Below are 24,911 nucleotides of genomic sequence, written 5' to 3'. Positions count from 1 at the left end.
AGTCAAAAGTCTAATTTTACAGAAAATAGGGTAATTTTGCAGCTCTCCAGCATAAAAAAAAAGATCTATCACTTTAATAATCCTTGGCTGTTTGTTAGGATCTCTCATCTAAAGACTTTAAAGTGCAGTTAGACCTTAATGAATCAAGATTCATGATCTCCCCAGAAGGAAGGTTTGGTGCTTGTTTCATTTTGCAGATGAGCAAACTAAGACACTAAGAGAGGAAGTGATTTTCCCTCCAAGGCCACATATGAAGGCTTAGAACAAATCCAAATTCTGATCTGGTCACCCACCACTTGATTTTTTGAAGCCATTTTTTAGGTAAATCTGTGCCATGGCATCAGTGAGGTCCTAGCAGGTTTTTTTCAGATCAAATGTAAATATTGTCTAAGCTAAGGAAATCTCTTCTAATAAGCAACAGTTCAAAGCAAGGCCTTGTATGTTAGATGATCCCTTTTTCTGCCCTGTCCTTCTGGTTCACACAATCTACAGTTCACGTCACACAGAGACTTGACTCAAATTTTATACCTTGCATACAGACTTGTCCATGTGCACCCTTGTATGCTGCTGCTGTTCTGCAGGGCCTTGCAGAACCCCCAGCTGCTGCAGTGAAGGGGAAGCGCTCTCTGAGCCCCTTGTGCTGTCAGCCAGGCTGGTGGTGTGACCGCCAGCTGCTGGGAGGCTGCTGGAATTTTGATGAGTTAATCTCATCACTTTATCACAGGGCACTTACAGAAATTACAGGGAGCTGTGAGCAGTTCACTGTGCTGGCAGCCAGCCCCAGGACCCATAAAAGAAATTGAGACACATAGAAAAAAAAAACCTCAGAGAAGTTTGTTAAAGTTTTGGAGGCGATAGTTTTTCTTGGACAAGTTCTGCTTGGGTAATGCTGATTGTGCCTTCCCTGGTGATGTCCCTGCTTCTTGCAGTAATGGCAGGTATTGCCTCCAGCTGTAGCTCTCAATCCATGCAGCACAGAGCATATTTTGGGGCCTGATATAAAACTCCATTTACTTTGGCAGCATTGTTTTGTGTGAAGAGGGTACAGTGAGCCTCTCCTCTAGCATTTGTGTCTGTAGAGAGGACTGTAAGGCACAGTTGCTGGGCCTTTCTTCCTTTAGACTGGTCATAGTGTGTGGAAGGAGCACATGAGCCTGTGTTCAATGCGAAGGCAATGAGGCATGCTGGACGGGATGTCCCACCAGCGCTGGGTGTATTTTTTCACCTGTGCTTACCAGCAAACCACATGGCTGCTGCACTACATGGTGACCACTGCTGTGCTGTCGAGGAAGCGGAACTTGCCCAGTGCCCACCCTCCTCTGGCTCTGCTTCTTTAACAGTCATGATCCCAGTAAAGAAGTGCCTTTGAGAACTGCTTATTCAAGCTGTACATACAGTGTGTATATGGTAACCAGTACTATCACATTTAGTTGCGGTGTAGGTTTTGTAGACCATTTCCAGAACTTTGCTTGTCAAGGCGTTCATGGGCTGGAGGGACGGGGAAGCTGGAGGATGTGCTTGACAGAGTGTAGAGGGACAGTCCTTTTGCTGCCAGATGAGGGCTGTCGCTGCCTCCCGCTGCTATAAGGGGTCAGTGCCCTTGGTGTAGTGTCTCTGTGTTAAAGGACAAATTTTTGGCCTTGACCACAAAATACAAAATCTTACATCTCTCCTGAACTCTGGTCCTGGCTTTGGTGAGAAAGGTGAGCACTGAAACTAAGGCAAAACCTTCCAAAGGGAAGCCCAACCATTAACCTAGCACGGCCAAGTCCAGCCACTTGAGGGAACTGGGGTTGTTTAGCCTGGAGAAAAGGAGGCTGAGGGGAGACCTTACCATTCTCTCCAACTACCTGAAAGGAGGTTGTAGCAAGGTGGGTGTTGGTCTCTTCTCCCAAGTAACAAGCGATAGAATGAGAGGAAATGGCTTCAGGTTGTGCCAGGGGAGGTTTAGATTGGATATTAGGAAAAATTTCTTCACAAAAAGGGTTGTCTATCATTGGAACAGGCTTCCCAGGGAAGTGGTTGAGTTGCCATCCCTGGAGGTATTTAAAAGACACATAGATGCGGTACTTAGGGATATGGTTTAGTGGCTGGACTTGGTAGTGTTAGGTTAACAGTTCGGCTTGATGATTTTAAACATCTTTTCCAACCAAAACGATTCTGTGATTCTATGAAAGTGAGACTGTGTTTGAGTTTTATCCCAGGTTTGTTCCTGCTCTGTTCCTTCCTCTGTGGGGCACAGTAAGTATCTGATCATGAGGTCAGGGCCTCTGTACTCATGGGTCTATAATGTGCTGGAGCTCTGTGTCTAGAGTGGGAGTTTGTTTATTACCTTGAGATCAACCCTGAATCTCAATTTCCAGCTCTCTGAGAACCTTGATACATTGCTGGCTATTGAAATTCAGGTGCTGCGCAATGACAAAATACAGTCTGAATGGAAGCAACTTGTGCAGCACACTCTGCTCCTGCTGACAAACTGTGTTTTCAGGGAAGATGAGCAATGGTGAGGAATGGGGTGGCTGGGCTGGGGCTTAGGTGCAAGTTGCAAGTCTTGTGACAAAACAAGAGGCAAGAAGTAGAAGGTTTATAACTAGCAGGCAGATCACATTTAGGCTTTGGGGATTGGGTGCTCCAGGGGTTTCACCCAGCACGGGCCAAGCATAGTGAGATAAATCAATTTCCTTCTGTGCTCTGCCTTTCCACTCAGACTCCCAGTGGACTTTCCAACTGCTTAGTTATTCCCAAGGTCCACTCACCACCCCAAGAGATTGGTATGTATCGGATTGTTGGTCTTTATTTAGAGGAAGGAAGGGTCTTGCACAAGAATATAGAAATCCATTGCAGAAGTCTGAACAAAAATCAAGTCCTGTCCCAGTGCTACTAAGCTCTACTCTAGAGCTCTAGTAAGCTCTACTTCTAATATGGTATATGAAATCTGTTCTGTTCTCTCAGTTCTTACCTACACTCCTCCCTACAGATCTGATTGAACTCTTGAATCTCAATTTCCTGCTCTAAACCACCAAACCAACTTTTCTATTCTTCTGAACTGATTGTAGAGCTTAGAAATCCTTTTCAGAGCTGCCTGATTTACCCAGTAGCTAGACTGCCTTAAATGTATTGTCATTGTCAATGCATCACTGTCAAGGTTAGATTTCCAGTCCTGCTCCACAGCAAACATTGAATAGCCCTCTTCAGAAACATCACTTCCAAAGTGAATGGCAGGATGGAGGCAGCTGTTTTTATCTGTTGTCTTCTGGAAATGAATAATTGTTGCATTACAGTGTGATTCAGCATAATTCCACTTACATCCTCATATCAGACTCTCACATCCATGTTTCATTACATTCTTTGCTTATGATAAAATACAATGTGACCATAAATAAATTTGGGATGCTTCTTTCCCTGTTTTGTCTTGGAGGTGGTGTTGTGAAGTGATCATAAATGAAAGGGATCGAGGAAAGAAATACTGATGGTCTGCGCAGAGTGATGAGAGGCAGGTGCACATGAACTAATAAAATAAAACTGGAAAGATTTGCATAGAGAGCCTGTGTTCGTTTTATAGGACATCTTGCCCATCTTTCTCAATCCAGACCTACTGCTTCCCTGCTACCTGTAGTAGCCAGCTGGCAGGAGGAAGCAAAGGAGGAAGTGTCATCTCTGAGCTCCCTGGTACCCCAAACAAGGGAAGACAGGACAGGTTACCTTCATTCCACAGATATGGAGCAAGACTTGGCAGCAAGGGGAATGCTGCTTATGTCTGAACTGCTCCCACTCTCAGTCCTGGACTTCAGGGAACAAGCCAGGTTATGAGGGATGCAGCACAAGGTTGATGACGTGCCTGGAGGACACATTGTGCCTGAAAGCCCAGCGTTGCAGTCGGGCCCTTGGATGGACAGGTTTCTCCCAATACTTAGAGCAGTATTGCTTTTTTCTGATGTGTTCTAGTAGGTAGTGCTGGGGTCTCTAAGAGCCATCATCAGCTGGCTGTGGTCTCAGAGTATGTGTGTGTGTAAATGAGCAAGCAAACATACAGCATATACAGACTGATGGTGATGGGAATATCTGGGCACTACAGCCTGTCCCTGGATCAGTGGGGAGAACGTGGTTCCTGGGTGACCATCTCTGTGTTTGATTGCAGGGAATATTGAATACAGCTGCCCGGCCACCAATGAATGTGAGATCACGAAACGGAGGCGCAAGTCCTGTCAGGCCTGTCGCTTCATGAAATGCCTCAAAGTGGGGATGCTAAAAGAAGGTAAGAGAGTCAGACTGAGAATTGTTTGCTGTCCCAACAGCACCTGGGACTCCAGGCCTTGCAGGGTCTCCTAGGCTAACTACACGCTTGCCCTCTCTGGCTTTCCAAGCATATCTTTTTACAGGCTTTGTAAAAGAGTCAGGATGGGCAGTGACCAAGAGGGCAGTCCAGAGAGCAGAGTGGTGCTAGTCAGCACCCTCATGTTAGAATATTACTTCTAGCACTTGCAGATTTGACAAATAACTGGAAACTGGCTGTACCAGACTGTTTCATTTCCCAAAGGAACCCCAGCCTGGAGACTGTTCCTCTTCTTCCCCCTCAGGTCATTTTGCAGGGGAGGAGAGGCTTTCGTGTGATCATGACTGGGTTGGTTGAGCTGGGTAAGGGAAGGATGGAGTTAATGCAGAGCTATGGCAGGGTGTGCAACGAAGGTCTGCCAGTATTCCCACTCAGGAGACTTTATGAAGATGGTAGGTAGCACAGGTTTGTCTGGGAGCTGTGGGTCTCCTGCCCTGCATGCTCAACCTGTGTTGTGCTCAGCCTATTGATCTGTTCCGTGCTCTTTGAGCAGTGTTCAGCTTCTCTCTTGTGCTGCTTTTCCTCCCCCTACCCCCTCCCCAATCCTTGTCCATTCAAGGTGAACCACAGGGAATTCAGTGGCAATTAAACACATTCTCACAGATTGACTTTAAAGCTTTGTTTCCCTTGGGTCCCTCTGGGAGAGGCAGTGAGGGGCGGAGGGGGGAGAGGAGGAGGGGGAAGGAAGGAGAAGGGTTGCATTGCTGTACCTGGCAGACCATGGTCCCCTCAGTTTAACCACAAGGAACAGCAGCTGGCTGTGGTCTGCACAAGTTCTGTATGCTGGAGCCAAGATGCCATACCATCATAGTAGCTGGGGATGAATTGTACAATGTCACTTGAGCGTGTATTGCTTTGCGCTAGGGCTCTCTCATTTCTTGAGAGGCAAGTTGATGGCAACCAATGTTGTTGAGAATGTAGATTAGATGTTAAACCCTGTTCTGTTCTTTGACGATGTGTAGTTTCTGTGGTTGAGTATCTTCCAGCTAGAGCACACCAAGGGAAGGAGATACAGAGTTGTGTAGTCTGGCCCTCCCTGACCTAGGTGTAGAGGTGGTAGACTTGAAGGATCTTGATCCACTGTTGGGAGGGAGGCACCTACTTTTGGAGTTAGAGAGGGACCACTAGAAACCTGCTTCTCTGCATGTGGTAGTCTGGGGAGGGGATATATCCCCTTACCCACACAACAATCCACACTAGTGACATTGGCTTTACTGGGAGCACAGATTGGTAATGCACTCTAGCCTGCTCATATGAATGCCATAAAACAACCTTAAAAGCCTGATGTGGCTCCAGTCACTCTGCAGAGTAGCAGCATGGGTCCAGGCTTGCTGGCTGCCTGCGTCTGCTGCCCTGCATCCAAGCAGTTGAGCCTCTTGGAGCTGGCAGCTGGGGGAGCAGCGTCACAGGAGCCAGCGCTGGTGTGTCTAACTGTCTGGCCAGGGCATCCTCTACTTCTAATTCTGGGAGTGTGATGCAGGCCAGAGCAGAGTCCTGTGAAGGGTTTTGTGGCTTAGCCTCCAAATTGTGTGAAAACAGTTAACTCCTTCCAGACCAGAGGTAGGCTGGAAAGCAATGTAGGCTCACTCACAGAATGCCGTGCCTGAACTCCTGAACCCCATGGGATACTACTCATGGCAAACTGAAATTTGACACTAAGGCTGCTTTTGTGCTGAAGTGTATTTAGTTATTCATATAGGGATTGATTTGGTATCATTAAAGCCACTGGGGAAGGGTGGTTTGCTATTGATGTTAGTGTATCTGTGATCTTGCCCATAATATTTAGAGCTGTGGAATATACAGTATAAAGATTTATTGATAGTAATGGGATGCAAGAACACATCACATTATCAAGAGGAGCCGAGGAGACTACATTAGCAATCTGCAAGTAGGACTCCTGTGTCCTAACACAGAGTGGTCAAGTGATGTTGGGCAGGCATCTTTTTTTTCCTCTTTCTTTTGCTCAGTTTCCCAAGCTGAGAAATAAGGGTCATACTGCTTTGCTTTGCAAAAGGGTTGTGAGGACTGATTAGTTAACTTTATGTGAAGCCTGGTGGAAGCACAAAGTATTAGTATACAGAATTCAATCAATACACATCTTTAAAAGCAAAATCCAAAAAGGGAGGAAAAATGGTTTTACGGTCTTTGGTCTCCACAGAGCCAGGAGTTTCTGGAAAGAACAAATCCATAATTGTTTGACTTGCTCAAAAATGCAGAATTGACAAGGGATTTTGGATTAGAAAAGGTTCATTGGTCTTTTCCATCTCCGATCTGTCATCCTGTTAGCTCATCCATCCCTTTTCTCTGCCAGGGCAGGAGTGTTCCCAGTTGTACATTTCTAGTAGTTTAACTGTTTTTAAAAATCCCTGATGTCTTGGTTTCCCCAGAGAGCCTGTTTGCAGTCTCCAAGCACTCATTAGGACAAGATGTTGTTTGATACTTGAGCTATGATTTTTTTCCTTTCAATAGTTCCCTTCCCACTTTCCCTCAGTGTACCTATCTCTTCTTCCTTGGGTTCATCCATGGCAGAAGGTCGCTAAGCCAGGTCCTTTCTCCTGCTTGATTACCAGGAGTTTGGAGAAAAACGGTTTTGTGGTTAAAGGCAAGATCTAGAAACCAGTTCTCTTGACAGATTTCTCCTTGATGTCCTTGGCACTGGGCTAGTAACTTAGTGGGGATATTTTTGGGTAAAGAAACTGTCCTTCAGCTGAAGAAGAATAATATTGTATTCTGTTAGTACCTAATTAAGGTACTTCTCGTTAAAGGAGGAAAGGTTTTCCTCATTATTGTCATCATACATGATGTACATACCACCTTCTGCCCACTGGGCATGTGGCGAGAGCCTGTTCTTCAGGCAGAAGGCACCAGTATTCAAAGATGGCAAAAACAGGTAACCATGACTTCAAGCTTCTGCTTCACGCTTGAAATGCTCAGCTTGATGCTGCAGGGGAGACTTAGGCCCTCCCCTTGGGGAGTGCATATGATGGTCACCAGGCATCTTCTCTCCTCCCTATGTGGGCTGCAGCTAGGTGAACAGCTGTGAATGTAGCCCTTTTAAGATCTGAGGAGACTGCCACTAACACAGAAGTGCAGGTTATTCAAGCAGTGCCCAGTGAATGAGGATAGGGCAGGAAGAGAGCCAGTGGAGCAATCAATAGGTGTCTCAGATATCCAGGCCACTTTCTTTAAGAGATCTCTGATCAATACATTGCAACAAGGGAACTGCACGGACACCAGAGCTTTGCTGTCTCAGGTTCTCCTGCCGTGACGCTGCATGGCAGGCGAGACTCGCTAGGGAAAGTGGCAGGCAGAAAGCTCTGCCCACGGAGCCCAACTGGCTCAGATGTCTAAAGTGTTGGCCTGTCTGGCTGCCTGTCTCTCACTTTCCCCTTCCATCTGGAGTGTGCCCCCAGAGAGCATTAATTAGCCCCTCACTAGCAGGCTCAGATAGGAAGCTGCTGAATGTGGAGTCCAGGATTCCAGCAAACTCCAGTTCCAGTGCCCCTATGGAGAGGCACCATCCCCAGAAAACCTGCATTCTGCTGCTTTTAGCTTTGCTGAAGCACCAGCCTGCAGACAGCGGGAGATGGGGCATCTTCACAGCTTCGTCCAGTAGAAGTGCGTGCCTGCCTGCTCTGCAAAAGATCAGGGAAACCTGAGCAACCTGTGATACTACTGACCCCAAATGGAGAAGATGATATCTACGTACATGTCTGGCCAGTGGGGATGGCCAGTGAAGGAAAGCGTGCCCTGCAACTTGCAGAAGAGAGGCATTATTCAGAGCTGGGCATCCCTGTCTTTGGCTACCCTACTGCCTGTCTTTGCTCCTGGCACTGTCTGTTTTGTGCTCACAAAGACCAAAGTGTAGCTCTTTAACTCTGGGCTCTACAAAGTATATCTAGATCTCTCTGGCCCTCTAGAATGATGGATCGAGAAATTTCAGCGGTTTGGCAGGTCTTTTTTAAAACCTCAATATACCTTGTCAGTTTCGGGGAGAATATACCCTTGCCATTCACGCTCTAGCCACCCATGGCCTTTCTGTTCTACAGCAATTTGTTTGTCTGTGAGAGGTAGATGTAATTTCAGATGACACATGGCTTGTGGAAGTGGGCTCAGCGGTTTGATTTTGGACATTGGCCGGTTAAACATGACCTCACAGCCTTGCCCTCCACACCTCTGCTGCCTCTCTGAAGTCACAATCCTGTGTGTCACCTTGCAGAGTGACCCCATGATGAGGACAGTGATGTCAGTCCTTCTCTGTGTGTCAGTGTGGTGGGTTGACCTTGGCTGGCCACCAGGTGCCCACCAAGTTTCTCTCTCGCTCCCCCTCCTCAGCAGGACAGGGGGAGAAAATATGATGAAAAAGCTCATGGGTCGAGATAATGACAGAGAGATCACTTAGCAATTACTGTCATGGGCAAAACTCCACTTGGGGAAAATGGATTTCATTTATTGCCAGTTAATAAGAGAGTAAGATGTTGAGAAATAAAAACAAAACTCAAAACACTTTCTTCCCACTTCTGCTTCTTCCCAGGCTCAACTCACTCATGAAGTCTACCTCCTCTTCCCCTGAGCAGTGCAGGTGGATAGGGACTGGGAGTTTGTGGTCAGTTCATAATACTTTGTCTCTGCTGCTCTTTCCTCCTCATACTGTTCCCCTGCTCCAGCGTGGGGTCCCTCTCATAGGATACAGTCCTTCATGAACTTCTCCAACATGAGTCCTTCCCATAGACTGCAGTTCTTCAAGATCTGCTCCAGCATGGGTCCTTTCCATGCGGTACAGTCCTTCTGGAACAAACTGCTCTAGTGTGGGTCCCTCACAGGCCACATTTCATGCCAGAAAACCTGCTCCTGCATGGGCGTCTCTCCATGGGCCGCAGCTTCTACAAGAAAACCTGCTCTGGCATGGACTCACAAGCTGCAGCTTCCTTCAGGACATGTCCTCCTGCTCCAGTGTGGGGTCCTCCACGGGCTGCAGGGTGGATATCTGCACTACTGTGGGCCTCCATGGGCTGCAGGGGAAAAACTTGCTTCGCCATGGTCTTCTCCACAGGCTGCAGGGGAATCTCTGCTATGGCACCTGGAGCACCTCCTTCCCTCCTTCTCCTCTGACCTTCCTATCTGACGGGCTGTTTCTCTTGCATTTTCTCACTCCTCTCTCATAGCTGCTATGCAGTGTTTTTTACCTTTTCTTGAATATGTTATCACAAAGTCACCACCAGCATTGCTGATGGGCTCAGCTTTGGCCAGTGGTGGGTCCATTTTGGAGCTATCTGGAGCAGGCTCTGTCTGCCATGGGGACAGCTTCTGATGTCTTCTCAGAGAAGCCACTCCTGCAGCCCCCTGCTACTAAAACCTTGCCATGGAAATGCAGTACAGTTAGTTCATGAAAGGGAAATGTTCTGAGATCACGGGAAGAGGGATCGGGATAACAGGTGAGGTGCGATAGGACATCAAGGCCTCTCATTACAGAACTCATCTTTGGGTGGAAATGACAGACAGGTAAGCGGAGGAGAAGCAATACTGGACATACCACACCACACCATACCAAATGGTGCAGACTGGCTGTTGTCTGGGCATTTGGTCCTTTACTGTTGTGGAAGCCCTGCTTTCTTTATAGATTCCCATTTGTATTGTTTCTAGAGCTGTGTTGTTCTCTGTTCTTTTCCCTGTTCTGTACTGGCAGATCTGCAAAGACCCAGATGGAACATAAACAGTTCTGAAAAGGAAGCAAAGCTGGGTCACTAATGCTTTCATGAAGTGCATGAGTGTGCAATTGTGTCACATCAGACAGTAACAAACCAAACAGCAAAGAAAATAACTGCCTAAAGAAAATATCATCTAGGCATTGAGACGTCATCCATTATTCCACCGGCCTTGGAGTCTTGTTTTTCTTGTTAACACGAATAATGTGTATTATGTTCCTGAAGATCGGTTGTCTTCTGCTCCCTGCCAGTGCTGAGACTTGTCTCCTCAGAGTCCTGCTCATGACTGAGGCCTAAGAGTAACTTTCTGAGATGTATGAGTGGCTTCTGCCTGGTTTCTTGCAGACATTGCTGGTTGGCTTCCAAGAAAGAGGGCAAAGACTGAAGGCCCTGGGGATATGTCCTGTGGTAGACCAGGTACACCTTATTTCAGAAAGCAGAAGATATTTCTGGAGTCCCCCAGATCTATGTGCATTTCTTGTGATAAAAGCAGGAGTGGGAATTCCCAGGACAGGAAACCTGCCCTGTACGATCTGCTTTGCCCCATTCTGAATGTCTGTGAAGGCAAGTTGTCCCCTGGCCTAGCCTCCTGGCTCTCAGGAGTCACCCAGCAGCTGTTTCTTGTGTGGTGAGGGTGAAGTCTACAAATGCAAGGAAAGAAGGAATGTATTCTTGATCTGGGTGCAGAAAAGGGAGGCTCTTTAACGCTGAGAAGTTAGGCAATTATCCAGAAAAGGCATAAAAAAAAGTTATGTACATGACTGTTTCTTCCCAGAAGTGTATCTGCTGTGGTATCGTAATCCCAGGTACAACCACTCCATTCCCAGGCTTTGCTCCTTTGCTCCTAATGCATTTCCATAAGAAATGCTAAGAGAACATGTTAAAATTCAACAGGGCACCCAAATTCTTCATTACAAGTCCCCCAAGCTCTTGGACTCCTATCTGTCTAATGTAATTTGTGATGTAGTAATTGCTGGAATGTGTGGATACTGACACTGCAGGGCCAGGTAGTGAAATATGAATGAGAAGTGAACAGAAGAGAGCCACAGAGTTCATTCAGCTCATCCTCCTCTTAATTGTTCCCCTTTCCCTCCTGTCCCCAGTGTCTTTGGGAATACCCTGCCTCCCAGGAAGTTGCAACAGCCTGATAACCCTTGTGCTGCCTAAGTGCCTGCATCTGGAGTGGTCCCCATTTCAGTGATGGTGGAGCCTGTAATCTCCAGATTTCAGAAGTGGCTATCTCTTAAATCCATGCTACTCCTGTTCAAGACTTTGGCTGATTAGGAAATCCTGTAGCCGGTGGAACTTTCCTAGTGTTTACTCCTGACTCTGCTGTTCCCTTACCAGCTGCAGCCAGTGGCTGATGTCGTAAATGTTTCCCAAAAAACCAAATCTGTCACCCTGGGCAAGCCTGGCTCTGTGATGTTATAAACCAAGTGCAGTCATCTAGTATCTAAATAAGGGATTCCAAGCACTGGCAATCTCAAACTACTTCTACTTAGTAACTTTACCTTCATCCTTCACTAAAATCCACATAACTGAATCAACAGCAGAGCTCCTTTTCAGTAACATAACCAAATGGAGGGTGTTTCATTTCTGTTTTCAAGTGAAAGAATCTCTCAATGGAGCAAAGCGTTTCCAGCAACCTCTCCCATCTCCCTCCTGCCCCCATCCCTGCTTCCAGACCATGTGTTCTCAAAGAGATATTTGATTTCAGTGAAAGCTCAGCTGACATCCCTGCAATATGCTTGGGTTCTTGCTTTGTGCTTCCTGGGAAGGATGAGGGCTCCTCCGGGGATTCTGGGTAATTGGGTTAGTGGCCAGCTCATGTCAGGAAATTAAAAGGCAGCCCTGATCAGGTTGCTGCTGCATGCGATTTAATGGCTTTGTATTTATAGAGTATTCTGCCTCCAGCCGGTGCCAGAAATATCACTATTGGAGGCATCCAAGTGAAAAAAGAGAATGAAAAATGATTTTTCTTTCTGTAAAATACCCCTGTGTTTAAAAACAGACAGGCAACCCCCTGTCCTTTGAAACAGGATCTCCAGGTGCAGTGAGTGGCATCTTGATGTCTATATCATCCACACCCAGCTATTTTCCAAGGCATTAATTGAGCATTTGCAATGTGGCTGGAGCTGGGCTGGGTGATGGTGTGACACTGTGCTTGTGCTGCCTTTGGCAGGGTGATGGTAGTTCTCCAAAGGGGAGGCTTCCAGCAGACGGGCTGGAAGTGCACAGAGTGCACATTGGGCTGATGGCACTCGGTATCTGTTTTCTGGCCGTTAAGACTGGTGCATCCAGGACCCTCCCCACACTTTCTGCCATATCCAATAGATTATGATTCTGTTTAGTTTGGTTCCTGCAATTCATTTTGAATTATTAATCTGCCTAGGCTCTTGCCATGCCTAACTAAATCTCCATTCTATCAAACATGAAGTCCAGGCTCCATCAATGTACATCCGTATGGATTCAGAGAGCCGTCACCTCTGCACAGGTTTATGATAAATACTTTTTGCATTCTGTCACCAGAAATTGTGCTTAGTGTTCTTATAACACGTACAGAAAAGAAGGAGCTGATAAAAGCTGCAATCATCCAGGGATGTTTAGACCCCAACCATTTTGCTACAAGCTTTTAGGCAGTTCTGACAACATAGTAGGTAAGATCTCCTGAGGTGCGCAAGAGTGGGGTGGGACTGAATGTATGTCCCAGTGCTCTACAGTAATTTAAGGCATGTGCATCAACATTTTCACAGCTGCTGGTGACCAGCTCTGCCAAGCTTCTCAATCCCTTCCCCTGACTCACCTTCAGAGACTGTGCCAGCCCTTGGGCTGCAGGGTATCCTGAGAGGGTCTTTATTCAGAATTGCCTGGCATAGCTGTTCTAATTTAAGAAATAAGAAGTGTACACTAGTTCTTAGTGTTGGAAAAGCCACCGCTGAGGTGAAGACTTCAGGAGAGACTTCAAGGCTGCAAGGCCCAATCAGAGTTGCCCTAAGAGGCTGGCCAAAGCAGCAGCACACTGTGTTGGTGGGTCTAAGTCCCTTATCTCTGTGGATCTCTGTCACAAGCAGGCCTGTAGGCCCTCCCTGCAGTGGCGGGGGCCTCTCTGTTGCGTCATGTATCTGAAAATTTGGTTCTTGGTCCATGCTTATGCTGCTCTACCTGTTCCAAAAGGCTCATATGCTCTACCTAAAGAGGCTGAGACAGAAAACTGGACTAGAGAAAGCATTGGTTTGACTCTGCAGGGGTTCCCTCGGTAGTCAATGAAGAGAGGTATCTGTCATCACTCCTCAGGTAAGTATCTGGCTGGTGAGATGAATGTGGAGGTGCCTGCTTCTCTCTGTTGCCTATCAAGGGAGCCCAGATGCACAGAAGGGAGCTATCAAAGTCTAAAGTAAGGTGAGTCAAATCACACTCAAGGCTTGAGTTCCTCTAGCAACAAACACTCCTTTGGTGATTTAGCTCTGAGCTAAACTACCTGGAATCTCAGAGTAACAAAAGAGAACCAAGTTGCAGCCTCTCCACTCTCACTGGGCAGAGATGCCTTTCCCTGTAGTCTGTTTCTTTCCCCATCTTGGCAAGCCTAACTTTTATGGTCATCACTGCTGTCTGTTTCCTTGATAAGCCTCCTCCTGGCTCACTCATCCCATCACCACATCCTGTTGTTTCTCCTGAAGTTCAGACCAAAAAGGGAGAGGGAAGTTCTGTAGGAGACACCTTGGGCACAAGCCTTCTCCCTTCCTTTCTTCTCCGCTCTTAGCCTATGCCTTCAAACTTCCTTTGGCAGTGCCAATCCATGTACTTCACCTTGCAGCTCCTGGGGACAGGGGCATCTCTGTTAGCTGCAGAGCACAACCCCAGCTCAGACACTGGGAGAGCAAGCAGGCTGCATTGATGCAGAAACTGCAGCTCAAGGATTAGGTGGGCAGCGGGCACAGGACCTGGCTGGTGTATCGGGGAAGCTCAGCAAAAGCAGCCCCACAGGCATTCCTCCCTGGCCAGCACTTGCCCTCTGTTCCCTTTGGTTGTGTCCTTCTTGGTCTAGACACATATTGTACCATGCAAACCCGGTAGCTTGGCTCCTCCGTTAGCTCTTTTGGCAAGATAGATCTTTCTGTTCCTATCAATTCATGGGCATGTGATAGGACTTGATGGAAAGTGAGGTGAGGCTAGTAATTTGACGCGACAGCTGATATTGGGCCTAGACTGCATTTCCCACTGGCCAGGGCTTAGCTTCACAGAGCTTTTAAGAGTATTTTTAGTCCCCAGAAAATAAAAGAGAAACTAAACCTGACTCTGTGTGCTGTTGCCTCTGCATACTCGGCTATTTTTACTTCCAACAGACTCGGCCTGGGTCCAGCTTTTAAAAAAAGCTGGAATTATTTTCCTTCCATTAAGAAAAAAACCCTCAAAGCCTGATGTTATCAAGTCAGCAAGGGGACATCTGATCCCAAAGTTCTCGGGCAGACATCTCTGTGAGGGGCATGTCAGAGAAAGCAGGGAGCTTGAACAGATCAGCAGATCAGCTCTCCCACTGCAGAGGCTTGGTGCTGGCACACACCTCTGCAAGAGCGCCTGGAACACGAGTGGCACCCACAGGACACTTAGAAAACTGACATCCCTACCCCAGGCAGCATGCTGAGCAGAAATGTCCTGCAGAAGTCCTGGCCCTGCCCTCCTCCCTGCTAGGTCAGAGGGGGCTCAGGAGCTGAGAGTGTGCTGCCGGTGAGCTGGAACTCAGTCCCCATGGTGGACACTGGGGTCAGCTTCCACACCTAGGTCAGATGGGGTGGCAGGACTCTTATGCAAGGTCCCTCAAAACATAACAAGATTCAATGCACAGCAGTACTTCACTGGAACACAGAAGAGTGGGAGGAGGGTGGATGTTTCCAGCACAGATAGCCTTCATTTGTGATGAAGCGCTGCCAGAAAGGAAGGTTATTAAGGGGTGGTACTTCCCAAACTTTGTCCTATATTGTTGCATCTCACATTTTGTATATAAGCTCTCCCTTTGCTGCTCTAGCAGCCCCTCCTTGCTGATACTGTCAAGGAGAAGCATCCAGGAGTGCCCATGGTGGTGACAGTTTTGTGGGATGAATGCCTTCTCTCCTGGGAACTAGCCAGTTGTGATCCATGTGAGAAATGGGTTTGTGCAGGAGCTGGAAGGCAACTGTTTTCTCTTTCTGCTGTCTTGTTGTCAGGCTGTGGCACCAAATCCTATGTAAGAGTCTTCAGTACAGACAGGCTGCATCTTGTAAGTTGCCCTTGCACCTTGCAGTTAAAGCTCAGGTAGCTGCATGTTTGGTGTGAAATCCACCCTTGGGATTACAGTGTATGTACCACTCAGCCCTGCTCCAGCCCTCTCTCTCATCTCCTTTCTCCTTACACTTTCTCACTTCCATTCATATCTCAGTTTACATCACCCTCCATTTCTTCTCTGCTCAGTGCTTTCCTTCATGCTGCTTCTCTGAGCTTGCCCACTGCGCCTCCACACTCCATTTTAATGCCCTTGAGCATCCCTCTCGGAGCTGCATTGTAACCAGCCTGCCTATCTTAAAATCGGCCACTGAGGAAATCAGGTAGAACAGCAGGCATTACCCAGCCGTCTGAATACCACAGCTCAGTACCAGGTCCTGATTTTTGGCCATGCCCTTTCCTTCCATCTAGATGTGACCCATGAGGCTGTCGGATCTTTGGGGAAGGGATTTTGCCATGATGCTTCTGTCTGGAGTTTCACAGTCAGGGACTCGGGTTGAAATGCTTTTGTTTGCTGTAGCACCTGCAGGTTACTGCACTCAGCAACTGGCGCTGGGATGTGCTACACAGGGGTCAGCCTGTTCGCTGGCTCTGCGGCTGGAGTGATGACGACACAGTAGAACAGTGGCTCTGCAAACGCTGATTGAAAACATTTGCCTCAAGGAGTGTCACACAGGATGGGGAACAAGAGGAGGACAAACACTTGTTCAAAATTAACAAGCCAAAGTCCTTGGGCAAACAGACCTCTATCTGCTCAGTGAGGGAAGGATGGATGGAGGGTAAATCTCTCTGCGTCTCTCTTATCTTTTTTTAATGCACTTAAGTCCTTTGTGTCCTTATAATCTGATTGAGGGTCCCTAATACTGCTGCAACCTGTGCAGCCATCCCTCTGCCAAGCACTGGAGGATGGCATGCTTCTCCTTGGGAGAAGGAAACAAGCTCCTTCCCTCATTTCCTCCCTACCCCTCCCAGACCCCCCTCCCCATTGCTTATCAAACTGCATGGCAAAAGCATCCTGGAGGGCTGTGTGTTGTTTTCTCCTGGGCTGAGAATGGCGTCTCCCTACACCACTGACATCCTGTGCACTGGCATGAAGGAATGGACTCCCCTGTGACGCTTCTGGGGAGCTGTGATTTAAGTCTGAAGTCCTGCAGCCTATTCTGGATTTCTCCATATTCTTTGAACAATGTCTTCCTAACCCTTTTAGTTTTCACTCCTGGTTCCTTGGTTTACTGGCAGTTTCTGAAATTTGTGTCTCTCCCTCCTCTCATGGCTTATAGGTAGGTGTCATTCATTCAGCAGAGCATGGAATAGAAGTCTTTCTTAGGAAGCCAGGGCACATTTATAGAGGGAAAGAAATGGACAGAAATGAAAGTTTCCTGCTTCATCCAGAACTTTATTAGTGCTGTTCCTCAGCAAACTCCCTAGATAATCTCAGGTTTGGGATTTCCTGGCTGACCTTTCTGAAATCACTCTTTCACATACTCTGAAACACATACTTTTACATTTCTGAAACACTCTCAAATCTGTTGGGGCTCCCAGGAAGGAATCTTGCCCACAGGCTACCTGCTGCTGGGAATGGAGGTAAAAGAAGCAATGGGCAACGTTTTCAGAAACATGACTAGATAACGGAGGACAAAGATGCTACTTACGCTTACGGATGTCAGTGAATTCTCCCCTCAGTAAGAAACAGAAAATGGGGCAGGGGAAGGAAACTACTCAGTTTGATCTGAGTTCACTTATTTGGCTTCATGTCTTTCTCTCCATCTTTCAATGTCTACCATCCTCCCATAGCAACCACTTGCAGCAGCAGTTCCTTTGCTCTGGAGAGGTCCAGGCCTGCTCATTCCCGCTTCTTCTGCTCAATGGGAGCAGCAGGACTCTTAAAAGGAAGCAGCTATATAGAATTACTAACATCATGCCTGTGAGCCTCGGTCCCCACACAGTATGGCTGTGGTAATGCCACCTAGACCTCCATGTGGCTGTTCCTACTGCCAGAGAGATTTTGCTGTCAGACTGTATAACTGAGTGCCGTTGGCCTGGTTGGTGTTGGTTATTCTTGCTGTTGCAGGGCTGTTGCTACTGTCAGTCAAGCTGGTTGGGGTGCTCCAGCTGTGAACAGTATCAGGATCTAGATGCTGCGGCAAGTAACACTTTTATGTGGTGCAAGTGGGGCTGGTGTGAGCATTACATTAAAAATCTTTCTCTTTTCCGTGACATAGTAAGCAAATGTGGCAAATGTGGCATTGAAACGCACAGTGTAAGTGACAAAAATGCGCCTCTCTCTAGGGGAGAATATTTGTCAGCAGACTGCAGGTTTTTTCAGGTGTACAAGTTGTTCAAAAAGCATCACTTCAAAACTGATTTGGAGTGTTTGCTTTTAGTTGTTTGTGTTTATGCAGTGGATTGATTGCAAAATATTAATGGCTCAATGTGATTAGTAAGTGTATCACATAATTGGTTCCTGTGATTAGACTAGATAAACTCATGTGTGTTTCTGAGGAAGTACTTGTATACTGTAAATTCAAATTTTTATTCTACTTGAATGCTCCTACATTTATCTTGAAAGATTTTTTTTTTTTTTTGCAATAGCTGTTTCTCCCAGCAAGACTGAATTGCCCCAATTTCACAACAACTGATTACCAGAGACCACATGGCTAGCCAGAAATAACTGACAATTGGGCAAATATCTGTGGCTTTTTTCACTATTTGTTTTTAACAGTGTATTTTGTACTGATACAGCAGGTGAGCTGCTGTTCCAGGTCTATTGATGCTGCTATGGTTTTTTGCATGGGGTGACAGTAGTCACTGGTGTTTCTCAGTCACTGGGAACTCTTTTCAATGTGCCATCTGCAGTTTGATTCGCTGTATTTTGAAAGAGCTACAACAAATTCTTCCGTGTCTCCCTACTTGAGCTTTATCATTGCTTTATTGTAGTAGAGGTCGTTTCTGTTTATTTGAGTTCTACTTTTATTACAGTTGCCTTGATCAAGGCTGAAACATCTCTGTTGAATTCATAGTTCATAATCTATTTGCTATAGGCCACTTTTTTCAAATATAAACAGTGAGAGGTCATAGAACATTTAACTTCTCATTTTTAAGAACAATCTAAAAGCTTATTTTTATAACTGCAGGTTTGATTGACATTTAAAGTCTTTCTTTTTAAAAGCAAGATCATCTAGAGGGCACTGAGGTCTAAAGCTTTTCATTTGCCCATCAGATTGATGGTGATTCAAGAGTTTGACTGGGTTAATTTCTGTCTTCATTAATGTTTTGAATAAAAATAAAGCTCACAGCAGAATGGTTAGAGCTGGAGGCAGTCTAGCTGGTATTATTGGGATTGCTGGGTTCCGATGAGATCTCAAGTGTTTGGGAGAGTGAAGCTCTCTGGAGCGTGGGGAACGTCTTACTTAGCAAATTTTAGCATCTGCATGTCAAGGTTCCCTGTGGCACTAAGGAATCATGAGGATTTATTTTGTTTTACCTGCAGGTGTTCGTCTGGATCGAGTCCGTGGAGGCCGTCAGAAATACAAGAGGAGACTGGATTCTGAGAGTAGCACTTACCTGAGCCTACAGATCCCTCCGCCAGCTAAAAAGCCACGTACGTATTGGTCTTGAATTGTGGCTCTCTGAGCAACCACTATGTTTCTTTTTATTGGTCTCCCAAAACGTACAATGGAGCAGCTGTCACTTCTGATTCCCCTATCAGTCACCAGCACTAGGATTTTTTTCTTATGAGCGTAGTGCAGAGGTAGATTAGGTATGCCTAAGGTACAGCTCAGGTGCTGTATTCATTGTACCTAGGGTTAAATACCAGACCTTTCCTAGGAGATTATGTAAATCAATTTAGTGATATTCTGTTCTTTTCCTGTATCCAAGCTATGTTAATGAAACTGGTCCCATGCTGATTTCTCTCTTCCATACTACCCATAGTTCTCTAAACTTTTCCACATACCACCAACTGATTATTCATGCCTCCTCCTCCCCTTGTTGGACTTACCTGACGCAATGGCTGACCACCTTACAGTAGCTTCCTGTACAGTGCTGGTTTGGCATAGGCAGATCACTACACCTTGTGTAGCTGCAGTGAAGATTCTGTTGTGACCAAAACCATTTCTGAGGTCCTTTGGCCTCTATAGTCATGTCTTATCCCAGGAAGGTCCTTCTAGAGAGGGGTGTTACGACTCTACTGTTATATGTCATGAGAGATACAACAACTACTTCTTCTTTGAAATGTGCAGTGACTAAGATCGTCTCCCACTTGCTGGTGGCTGAGCCAGAGAAGATCTATGCCATGCCTGATCCAACCATGCCAGAGAGTGACATCAAAGCCCTGACAACCCTCTGTGACCTGGCAGACAGGGAACTGGTGGTGATCATTGGCTGGGCAAAGCACATCCCAGGTAAACAGGAGGAATTACAAGGACATAAGCATGAACAGCAAAGCGAGGTATTATTTATTACTGTGCTTATCAGTTTTGTCTTCAACCAGGATTTTTACATAGAGTGATGGGTGGAAATCACCGTCACAGAAAACTGCTTGTGGTGGGTTCCCATTCATAACAAACTCCAGTATAGCCTATGGTGTAGGTGCATAAATTGATGATTGTATGTGTGCGTGCCCTGGATTACGCAGGCAGCTTTGAGATGGTATGATAAAGTTCTTGGTTGTACCTGCATTGAGAGGCACAGCAAAAGCACTTGGGAAACAGCCCTTGGGATGGTATGGTGAACTTCAGTGATTTTGCACTGCATCAACATGACCTAGGTCTGTTGTGTGTATAGATCAATAAATGTTATGGCAGTGACTGGACTGTACTGCTAACGACAAGACAGGTACCCATCCTGTCTGTAGTAGGCATTCTTGCCCAGACTCAGGAAAGCTTTTGTCATACGGATTCATCACAAAACAAGTCCCTTTGGGATGGAGGACATACTATTGTCAGTGAATCTCCAGGCTTCTATGCTAACAAATAATGAGGACACGTTATTGACAGCATAACTAGTTGCTGAAGGCTCACTGACTATAACCAATGAGGGTGGCTGTGCAACTGAGTGATATAGCAAGTGTCTCACACCTGCAGGTAGGATGGACCCAGGTTGAAGGAACAGACATGGCCCTCAAGGGGGTTCTGGGCACAAAGATTTGGATTGGGAAGGGAAAATGTCCCCTCTCTCTAGTTCCCTGCACCCACCCCCACCCCCCACCCCCCCCCCCCCCCCAAAAAAAAAAAAAGAGGTTGGATTTGGGTGTGGAAGAGGTTGACCAGAGAACTTACGGAATGTCCTTGGTGTTTACCTGGCTGCCTTCCAAAGACTGCTTCAGATGCTCACTATGGACAGCTCACTACAGCTATCTCCTGCCTTCTGTCCCCCTTCCTTGTGTGAGGAGAATATCTGAGGCTCAGCCATAAGATCACAAGATTTAACCCATATTGCACATTGTCTGTGTTTTCCACTTCATGGGTCTGTGTTCTCTTGCTTTGCTTCTTGGCTTTAAGTTCTTCCTTGTTTGGTGAGGCATCTTAGCACGAGCAGACAGTTTAGTTCTCCCATGTATTTTGCTTCTCTTTGTAGCTCCTGTGTTGGCTTCTTTGTGGCTGCTTATCTTTTTGCAGAGGGAGTATTCCTCCTCTGACTCAAGAGTTAGTAATTTCCTGGGCTATATGGAATATGGACTGTTACATGGTGGGACTATAAAGTCTGGAGAAATTTTTTCAGGACAGTGTTTCTGAGTAGAGGTTAATCTCAGTGGTGCCCTTCTTACATGAGATCTGTAGTACCTGCAGGGATTACAGCTGTCACTAGTGCTGGAATCCATCTGAGTCTGATTCATCACAAGTGAGGTTACAGTGGCGATTAGGGAACTCAGCCGGGATTGCTCTACTAACCCAGTACTTGAGGTGTTAACAGGAGTGGGTTTAATGCAATGCAGTTAGCTGCTCAGTGAGGTACTGTTCTTCTAACCTTGGCTATTTCTGTTCATGCAGGGTGCACTGCTGTAGTTGCCTAGCCTGCAGCTGTGGGATGAGCGTGGGATGCTCAGCTCCAAGTTCCTACAGAGTTTTCCAGCCTGACATGGTGGTATTATCCCAGAACAGGAGTACAGTAGAGATTACTCCTGCACTGTGAAAGAGGCTCTTCCTCTCCTTTCTGACAGGCAGGACATACCTGACATCATCTCAACTTTCTCTGTGTATTTTCCTATCCTATCAAAGGCCCTGCAACACGGTAGCAGCCATCAGCCTGGCACAGTTCAGAGCAGCAGCAGTATTCTAACAGGACTGTGTACAGGAGAGAGCTCAGGGATTTTTACACAAGGGAGCCGTACTGAGAAACAACCATAATAAAAGTCAGTTCATAAAAATGGAACAAAATACCCTATAGTTCTGAAACAAGTATGAAACATACTGTGTTAGGCAGCAAGGGGGCAGAGCAGGGCAGGGCCAGGAGACTGCCAGGTGTCTAGATTATCCATGTCCTGTATTTCTGCTTCCAAGGATTTTGAGCAAAACAGGACATTGCTTCCTGTGTGCATGAACTCTTGGACAGAGAGAGATGGAGAAAGGAACAGAAGTTACATATTCATGCCTTGTGTTCACACTGGAATTGGTAAAGAACATTGTGACATTAAATTCATAGCAACCCTTCAGGATCCCAGGTGTCGGCACAAACTTCTACCCCACAGCATTAGCAAATAAAATCACTTAAGCTTAAAGACACTCTCCTATGATAACAAGAAAGCATGATTTAATGGTGTTTAGCAAATGTTATTAGCTCAATAGCCTTATTAGCCATTAGCTCAAAAGCCACGCTTAGCCATTGTGGAGTTGTCCCCTTCTGTATGAGGCCCTCTCCCCACTACTCACCCTCCCCCCTGTGCTAATTGCCTTTGAACAACATCTACCTTTTCTGTGTGCCTTGATGCAGGGAGACAAGACTTCTCTTGAGAGGTGACAACGAAGGTTCTCCCAGGGTAGCTGTTGTGCTGTTCTCACTAGGAAGACGATAGTACTAGCACAGAATGAAATATGGCAAGTGGAGTGACAGCAGCTGTGTCTGGAGTGGCCTCAGATCCTATAATTACATCTCCCTTTATTACCTCTGCTAATGGCCCTCCAGGATGACAGAAATGATAATAAATTAACAGATTATGAACTCCACTTGCCACAAATTATGTGACTTTTTTTTTTTAATTCTGGGAGCTCCCATTGCCAAACCACTGAAATAAAAAAAAAAAATCACAAAAAATAAAAAACCTGAATGTCACATCAGCTATTGCAAATAAAGCAGCTTTTCTCAACCTGCAACTGTGAAGAAGAGAAACGTGCATGCAGCCCTGTGCTAGAGACAGAGGCTCCTCTTTTGGGAGCATAGGGATGGCAGTGGAGCGTTCAGCACCTTTCAGGATGAGACCTGAGGAAAGGAGCAAGAAACAGATCACTAAGGGTACTTTCTGGATGCTGTACCCTCAAACAGCTCAGGAATGCAAAAGGGCTGGATTCTATTCCTGGGAGGTGTGAGATAGCGAGGCAGTTGAATTTCACAGCTAGAGGTTCTCCAGTGTTATAAACCTATAATAGCAAGCCTGTGATTTTGGCGAGGTGAAATTAGCATTTACCTTTCATGGTCTCAAGTTTTATTGCGTGGGAGACCCCAGGTGATGTGATCTTCCCTTGTCTGTGCTGACTGCAATGATACAGGCACAGTTCTCCAGCCTTTGCATTCTACATGTGTAAAGACTGGAGGAAAAGGGTCCCAATTTTGTCAGAGGTTTCAAGTCCAGTCTTGGCACCACAGCACTCCCTCCCTCCTGCCAGAGCTGGAGTCCTTGACCACCCTGGAGTGCTTCTGGCAGGGGGCTTTCCCCAGTGGGTAGGGCAATTGCAGCTGGCTCTTCTGTTCTCCTTGGCACAGGGTAAAACATGGTCCCTCCTGTGCAATTCCCACCTGCCGTAACTGCCTCTGGGAAGGAGTGATTAACAGAGATGCTGGATGTACAGGCTACTGCTAGGGTTAAGTCATTTTTTCTACTTTAATTTGTAGCAGAAAAGTATGAGCCATGTCTGTCGTGAATCCCATCACTCTACTACATGAGTGTTTCTCAATCTTTAACAAATTCCGTTCGCAGATCGCAGTGAGGCGATAGCATAACCCCTTTTATAATCCAGATGAAGAATAAAGATGCAAAAAGTCTATGTGACTGACCCAGAAATTGGACTTATGGCAGCAGCCCAAATGCTGGGCTGTTCTCTGTGGTCACAGCTAGGAGAGGGGTGACCAAAGGAGAGATTCAAGATGCTAGAGACTACAACAGTGGCTGTGCACAGCACCACAACCCCTGTCTCAGGGCTAATCTCATCAGTTCCCTGTGCAGCAAGTGGGAGGCCTGGGGAGACACAATTCCAAGCCTTCAAGCTGCATCAGCCTGTACTTGGATTCAGTCAGGAGGGCTGCATTCAGGAGCAGCACAGTGCTGACTGCAGAAGGGTGAGGCAAAGGATGAGGCACCCCTGAAGTACTCACAGCCTGAGCAAGGGGTGGGATTCACCAGGTACAGGGCTATGTGGAGCACAGGCTGTGCTGTACAGGAATCAATCTCACAGTCATGGAGCTGGATTTGCAGCTCTTCTCCCCAGTAGCCTGGACTCCTCTTTAGCTGTTCCCTCTGGCACTCGCCCCCAATGGTTTATTGATTCTTCCCTCCCACCCACTGCTCCCCTCAGACCTTGCACACACAACATGTGACAGCTGATTGGTATCTGTTAATTAATGTGGCCTGGGGCCTCTTTTCTATTCAGTGGCCTGATAAGGGAAATTGGATGTCCAAGGGCTGCCAGGCCATTATCACCCTTTGCTTCCCCTGGCAACACAAACACAAAACATGGCGTAGTGATAAATAAATACCACTAACCCACCCTTCTGTCTTCCCTTCCCCAGCTGAGATAGTGCAGATAGAAAAAGAGAACCCACAGTCAGTCAATATAGCAATCATCAGCTCTTTTGTTAATTGCCAACTTGATAACAAGAGAAATCAAATGATCATCATGGTGGCTGGCTACCTAGGTCCCAGTGGGGGGCCAAGAACTGCAAGCAGGGAGGGCTGTGGGATAAAGGAGTCCGGCTGAGCCCAGCACACAGCTAGCGGGACTGGGAAGCTCCTGGACAGAAGCTAATGAGCTCACAGGCCTCTTGGTGAGCCCTGAGGCTTAAAAAGCATCTGGGGAGAAAACTGGCAGGGGAAGCTGGTGGAGCATTGCCATCCCAGCTGAAGGGTGCCTGGGTATCCCATTCTCTCACAGCCCTGGAAACCTTTAGACACGAGGGGCTGCCAGAAAGTACAGTCTCTGCCTGTCAGTGGTGGGCCGGAGCTGCTTAGATGGGACTGACACACTGTGCTTGGCATCCCTGTCTGTAATGGCTGTTGTACAGTGCTTGCCTCCTAAGATCTTTTGTGGTCTGGGTACCTGGTACAGAGGATTTAACAGACACAGCTTTCCTTCCCATGCACGGGTTTTTTTTTCCCCACCCTGGGGTAGCTAGTGGCTCTGTGTTTCAGCCTCTCCACTTTCTCAAGTGGGCTGTCGGGGGGGGGTCTATCTCCAGACAGTGATTGC

General features: G+C 46.8%; 1 protein-coding gene across 6 annotated transcripts in view; it reads left to right on the top strand.

Annotated features, from left to right (window-relative positions):
- Positions 1–24,911, top strand: part of ESRRB (estrogen related receptor beta) — a 161,132-nt gene that overhangs the window by 124,382 nt on the left and 11,839 nt on the right. For 4 of the 6 annotated variants that reach the window (XM_075753834.1, XM_075753835.1, XM_075753836.1 and 1 more), the window contains 3 exons: positions 4,139–4,255; positions 18,785–18,895; positions 19,536–19,697. In XM_075753834.1, the coding sequence (XP_075609949.1) occupies positions 4,139–4,255; positions 18,785–18,895; positions 19,536–19,697 (390 nt within the window). Of the gene's footprint in view, positions 1–4,138; positions 4,256–18,181; positions 18,237–18,784; positions 18,896–19,535; positions 19,698–24,911 lie in introns of those variants that run through there. The other 2 variants (XM_075753838.1, XM_075753837.1) reach the window with 2 other exon arrangements.

Source organism: Balearica regulorum, chromosome 5 (genome assembly GCF_011004875.1).
Source record: "Balearica regulorum gibbericeps isolate bBalReg1 chromosome 5, bBalReg1.pri, whole genome shotgun sequence".
Lineage (NCBI taxonomy): Eukaryota > Metazoa > Chordata > Aves > Gruiformes > Gruidae > Balearica > Balearica regulorum.
Note: the sequence above shows the minus strand (reverse complement) of the source record. Positions and strands in the feature narration are given on the sequence as shown.